Genomic DNA, 5,841 nt, shown 5'->3' with positions numbered 1-5,841 from the left:
GGTTGTATGACCATAAACAAAGCATCCCTCTGCTGTGTTCTTCCTCTGGGTTTGTTTTCCCAGGAGCAGAAGACAGTGTTTTGGGATGCCACCATGATCTGATGGTGGATCTGCTGAGCTTTCACCTTTCCTACAGCTCTGCTTCCCTCCTGCCACCCAAGGAGAGGTGAAAACAGAAGAGATGAGGAAAGAGAGAAACCTGTGCCAGCTCTGCTCCTCCTGTACCCCCTGGGCTCACATCCCTCCCATACCCACCATGTCCTGCTGGCATTGCATGGCATCCTGCTGGGGCTTGCACAGAGGGTGATGCTGTGTTTTGCAGCTTGCTGCATCAGGAATGTGTCTGGGACAAACTGGCACAAGCAGGATTCAAAGACCTTCCACAGGACCGTGCTTCCTACCAGGTCTGGTGCAGAGTGCCTGGACCACAAGCTCACAGTGCAGCCGAGGTTACTGCTGTTTGTGTTGCAGGATGGTTGTGCTTGGAGGACAGAGCTTTATAAACACATCCAACATCATTCAAAGCATTTCTGAGCTGTCACCAGCTTCCCCAGCTGGGCAGGGAGGAGTTAAGATGGAAGTGTAAGATGTGTCTTACAATGGTACTGATGTGTGCGTCAGGTGTGCCTGCGTCACCCGGCTCCTTGGCCGCTTCCCAAGGCTGGGGCTGAGCTCTCCTTCCCTCCCTCTGGATACTGGGAAAAGCCTGGGACTGGTCTATCTTGGCCATGGGGAACATAGGCTCCATTTCAATGCTGACTGCTGGACCGTGGCTGTCCAGTGCCCCCCCATGTCCAACCCCAAAGCCTACTTTGGTGCTCCCATAGATATGTCTGTGTACCTACAGAGCATCATTCACTGCAGCTCAGCATCATTCCCACCCACTCCTAACCCCTGTGTGCAGGGATACTGATGTGCAGGGTGGGCAAATCCCAGTACTGTTTCCCCTTCACACTGGGAGCACCCTGAGCTGGGACAGCACAGCTGCTGGAGGGAGACACAGCAGGATACTTCCTCTTGCACTGGGCTTTCTGTAAGCTGAGCCTATTCCCTGCTCATCCAGCCTTTGTAGGGATGCCCCCACAGCAGAGGGGACCAGCCCATACCCCAGAGAGCTGCCACCATGGTACATAGGCAGAGGTTTCCCAACCTCATCCCTGCCCTCTCCCTTCTGGAGAGCTGCTGGATCAGATCACGAAGCACATACAGAGAGGTTTAGCAAGACCAGTTTTTAATTCAGAATTGGACAATTATGTGAATAGTCCATTTAAATGAAGTGCATCCTATCCTCTTGTCCAGGCTGGATTAGACCCAGACTCTTCAGGCGTCACTGTGCAAAAAGGCGAGGAGGAAACTGGCTCCGAGTGGTTTGCAGCCCTTGGGCATCAGCAAGGCACCTCAGTCCTCCCACAGGAGGACCTGCCCACCATGGAGTATCCCCTTCCCAGAGGGCACAGGAGGTGCCCTGGCAGCCACAGCCACCACTGCAGCCACTGCATGCCCATGGGGCCTCCTCCAGGCTCACACCAGGACCCTGCTCACCCCCAAGCACCAAGTGCCAGATGAACACAGCACAGCCACAGGGAGAGGCCTCAGTGGTTCTGGGAGCTGCTGGTGTCCAAGTGTCACCGTTTCTCTGTCCCAGGGCAGGGCTGGGGGTGTCGGACCCCCCTGTGCAGAGATGGGTGCCAGGCAGAGCCCATGGGGCACAAGCCCCAGGGAAGGAGATCAGCAGCCACCTCCACCTTGAACAGGCACCAGGATGGCCTGAGCCATGGGGAGGAGGCACTGTCCCTCATCATAAACTGCTTGCCATCAGGTCTGTGGGCCAGTACTGGTCATCCATGTACTGGTTGCTGTCTGCAGTGGGGTCTGTGATGGGGCTGGGGGGCCGGGGGGGCAGACTACAGGCCAGCTCTGTCTCCCATTGCACCTCCACCAGTCTGTACAGCTCCATGGCTGTCTGAGCATCCTCCACCGACGAGTGCCCTTTGCAGCCAACCTGAGCAAAGGGAGAAAAGCCTCGTTAGATAAAAGGGATGGCAAAAATCCCACATCATTGTCTGCTTGCTTGGGAGGATACAAGTGCAGAGGGTTTGGAGACAGCAAAGGCCTGATGCAACCATGGAGATGCAGGAATCTCTTAAGCACTTTTTGGAGGGCACAGGTCCTCTCCCTGCTTTTCTGGTCAGTTTGGGAGGTCCTGCACTCCCCCAGCTTGATCCAGCCAGGCGCACAGCATGAACAAGGTTCATTTCCATCTCTCAGAGAGCACCAATGGAGATGGGGGTCCAGGCTGACCACACAGAATGCTTCCACCTCCAGGTTCCTGGTGCTTACCTGGATCTTTTTGTGGAGCAGGTGCCTGGCCAAGGTCTTGAGTGAGACACTGGCCCTGCCAGGCAGCCCTGCTCTCTCGTTCAGCACTGGGATCCGGCTGGTGTCCCGGGTCCTGTCTTTGGGGTGGAAGTACTTCAGGGCTTGGAAGTCATTGTGGATGGCGTGTCCTACCACAATCTTGTCTTTCAAGATCTTCAGGATCTGGAAGCGTCAGAAAGGGTTAGACAGGGAGTGCACCCCCAACAATTAAGCATGAAATTAACCATTTTGTATTCAATTCGATTCCTTCACTTCCAGTTTTTAGGTACCCAGAATAGAGCAGTAACAAGCAAACCAACCAACCACAGAGGCTTGTGCCTCAGAGCAGCTCAGCTCAGGCCACCAAATACCCCAAGGTGTATCTGGCAGGTAACACACAGACTGAATTTCTCTTCCTCCTCACCTCCGCCTGGGCAGCCTTGAAGGGAATCGCTCTCTTCATGTGCTGCTTGGTGATGCCGCTCCAGCGTGTCCGGTAATCCACGATGGGGAGCTCGGGCTGGACGTACTTGTCATAGATGACATCCCCCTCGTAGTTCACCACGGAGCACCGCGCCAGCTCGCTCAGCCTGCCCTGAGGACCAGTACCCACCATCTCACAGTCGATGGCCACATACTTGCTTGGGCGCAGGAGGGAGGAGGACGTCCACACCCTCTTGGAGCTGCCATTGCCCTGGGACAGCAGCACGGAGTGGTGCCTGGCTATGCTGTCCGGAGAGGCGGATGGGGACAGGGATGTGGAGACAGCCTGTTCTGTCTTGGGGACCTTCCCACAGCGCAGTGCTGCCGTGCTGTCCACCTTGGTGAGTGTGCTGCGTGCCTCCAGCCCTGCCATGGGGGTCTGGATGTCCGGGTGCTTGGGGGGGCTCAGCAGCCCCTTCTGCTCCAGCAGCGCCCGGCGCTCCATGAACCGCTGGTGCTTACGGCTCTTCTTCTTGCTGCGACCCTCGGGGGGCTGAGCGTGGCCTCCTGCAGCAGGGCCATGGGTGCTACTTGGGGTGGGTGCCGTGGCTTTTGGGGTGGGCAGCAGTGGGATCATCTGCCCTTTGCCAGGAGGCATCCCTGCTGGATGTGCACAGGGGGGTATGAGTGACACTGAAGCTCCCATACCCCTGTCAAACAAGACCCACACACCACCCCTCCCCCCCCCCCGCGGTGTGGGCTGGCATACGGAGTCCAAGCAGGAACTATGGAGCAGGAAGAACACGGACACGTTGACACACCCTGCCCCCATGCCCTTGCCTCTCACTGCCCGGGCCCTGCCTGCCCCATTCCGGATCCTAGGGCCGTGCACACCCCCTCCCCTGCCCGCAGCCCGCTGCCCACCCCACTACACACCCTGTAAGGCCCTGTCTGCCCATTACCTGGGCCCTCTCTGCCTCACTCCCGGCCCCAGCGCTCTGCCCGCCCCATTACCGACGCCGGCCCCTGCCCACCCCATTGCTCGCCCCACTGCCCGCCCCAGGCCCCATTTCCGACCCCGGTTCCCCTCCGGACCCACCGGGCCCGGCGCCGCTCCCACGTGTCCAGTCCGGAAGCGGCCGTGCTCACATGCCCGGGCAAGTCCCGCCGTGGCCACGCCCTTCGCTTCTCCCATTGGCTGAGCTTCGGTTGATTTGCATACAAGGGGCGTGGCCCGCTGCTGCGGTAGAGTATGGGCGTGGCCCACTTAAGGCGCCTCGGTTGCAGCGCACATCTGGGGGTGCACATCTGGGGGTGCACATCTGGTTCTGGCATCCCGGACATGAGCGCTGCTCAAGGCTTCCAGCTCTGGCCCTGGAGGGAAGGGCTCCTGCTGGGTGGTGGGTTTGGGGTGGGGTGGATGCTCACCAGGGTACCCAGCACCAATGGACTGGTGTCACTGTGTGTTTGCTTGGGTGTACTGCTGAACCCAGTGAAGTCGTGCTCAGGCAGCCAAAAAGGCCAGTGGCATCCTGGGTTGTATCAGAAATAGTGTGGTCAAAAGGATGAGGGCAGTGATTACCTTGTGCTCGGCACTGGTGAGGGTGCAGCTTGAATCCTGTGTTTGGTTTTGGACTCATTGCTATCAGAGAGACATTGAGGTGCTGGAGCAGGTCCAGAGAAGGGCAATGGAGCTGGTGAAGGGCCTGGAGCACAGGTGTGATGGGGAATGGCTGAGGGAGCTGTGGAGGGTTTGGTGTGGAGAAGGCTCAGGGGAGGTGTAGTGAGGTGTAGTGAGGTGGCATTGGTCTCTTCTCCAGAGGAATAAGCCATAGGACAAGAGGAAACAGCCTGAAGCTGCACCAGGGAAGGTTTAGGCTGGATGTTAGGAAAATTTCTTCCCCAAAGGGGTGCTCAGGCATTGGGACAGGCTGCCCAGGGCAGGGCTGGAGTCACTGTCCCTTGAAGTGTTCAAAAGTCATGAGATGAGGCCCTCAGAGGCATGGGTCAATGGTGGACTTGGCAGTCCTGGGGTAATGGTTGGGCTTGATGATCTTCAAGCTCTTTTCCGACCTGGTAGATTCTATGACCCTGTGGGCATCCCTTCTGCTGGCAACACTTGGGCTGCTGGCTGGGGTAGCACCACTCCTTGGGGTGTGCTGGGGCTTTGCAGCATGGGGTTTGCCCCCTTCAGGCTTTCCCATGGTGCTCAATGGGGGCAGCGCTGGCTGGGCCATGGGTGCAGAGGGGGTTTCAGACCAGCCCCTCGTTGCTTCCCTCTCAAGACTCACAAAAGCAACAGCTGAGGTGGTCAGAAGTGCAGGGCCACAGCAGCCCCAGCCACCAGCTTGTCCCCGTGCCTCCAGCATGGCGGAGAGGCCGTGCGCCCTAGGGCAGACTGTGACTTGTTGTGGTGGGATGAGCCATACAACAACAAATCACTAGTCTTTCCAGAGGGAGCCAGGCACCACGTCGTCCCACAGGGCCCTGTGCTGAGCATCCCCTCTCCCTGCCACCGAAGGGGGATGCAGGGAAGCAGGACAAGTGTTTTCATGGCTCCATCGTTCCCCTTTCATCACCCGTCAGCTGCTTCAGCTAGGCAGAAAGAAATGGCTTAGATCACCCTGTTGATTTATATTTTCCTATTTCCTTAATGTTTTTCTTCTGGCTAGTAAGCCTCTTCCTTAAATCTGTTGCTCTGTGTTTTGCATCTATTGCTTCTATTCCTGCTGTTCAGCTAATTAATCCCCCCCCATAATGAGAGTCGTTCAAGTGTCCCACAATACCTTGCTAGGGAGTCCTGGCAAGTCTCCGTATAGGAATTTATACCCTTTTGATGAAACTGGGCATTCCAGCTCTTGGGGATGTAATGATGTAAACCTCATTGGAGGTTCCTGGGCCTCTTTGCCCCATTTTTCACCCCCTTTTCAAGGTGTGAATGACTGTCACCACAGGGGTGGGAGCAAACCCAGGCTCTGGTGTGAGGGAGATGGGCTTGCATTGCTGGTGACCTCTCTCTGCCACCTCTGAGGAGGTGGCATTGGTGTCTGCTCTTCTCCT

General features: G+C 57.3%; 1 protein-coding gene across 2 annotated transcripts; it reads right to left on the bottom strand.

Moving 5' to 3' along the window:
- Window positions 1-1,214: 1,214 nt before the first annotated feature.
- AEN (apoptosis enhancing nuclease) lies at window positions 1,215-3,945 on the bottom strand. 2 transcript variants are annotated; one of them, XM_031048661.2, is made up of 4 exons: window positions 3,881-3,945; window positions 2,783-3,444; window positions 2,341-2,541; window positions 1,215-2,002 (listed from the first exon to the last, which is right to left on the bottom strand). In XM_031048661.2, the coding sequence occupies exons 2-4, from the start codon at window positions 3,437-3,439 to the stop codon at window positions 1,799-1,801; spliced, it is 1,062 nt and encodes a 353-aa protein (XP_030904521.2). In that variant the 5' UTR covers window positions 3,440-3,444; window positions 3,881-3,945; the 3' UTR covers window positions 1,215-1,798. The 2 variants fall into 2 exon arrangements, with proteins under 2 accessions (XP_030904521.2, XP_005148815.2); XM_005148758.3 differs by having other exon boundaries at window positions 2,783-3,441; window positions 3,881-3,943.
- Between the last annotated feature and the right edge of the window lie 1,896 nt (window positions 3,946-5,841).

The sequence above is a fragment of the Melopsittacus undulatus genome, chromosome 9 (genome assembly GCF_012275295.1).
Source record: "Melopsittacus undulatus isolate bMelUnd1 chromosome 9, bMelUnd1.mat.Z, whole genome shotgun sequence".
Taxonomy (NCBI): Eukaryota; Metazoa; Chordata; class Aves; order Psittaciformes; family Psittaculidae; genus Melopsittacus; species Melopsittacus undulatus.
The sequence above is the reverse complement of the archived record's forward strand: the minus strand, read 5'-3'. Positions and strand labels throughout refer to the sequence as shown.

Coding starts and splice junctions, on each gene's coding strand:
- AEN (XM_031048661.2), bottom strand. CDS start 3,439: ATGCCTCCTGGCAAAGGGCAGATGATCCCACTGCTGCCCACCCCAAAA. Junction 2,542..2,782: donor TCAAGGCTGCCCAGGCGGAG/GTGAGGAGGAAG, acceptor TGACGCTTCCAG/ATCCTGAAGATCTTGAAAGA. Junction 2,003..2,340: donor TGCTCCACAAAAAGATCCAG/GTAAGCACCAGG, acceptor CCCTTTGCTCAG/GTTGGCTGCAAAGGGCACTC.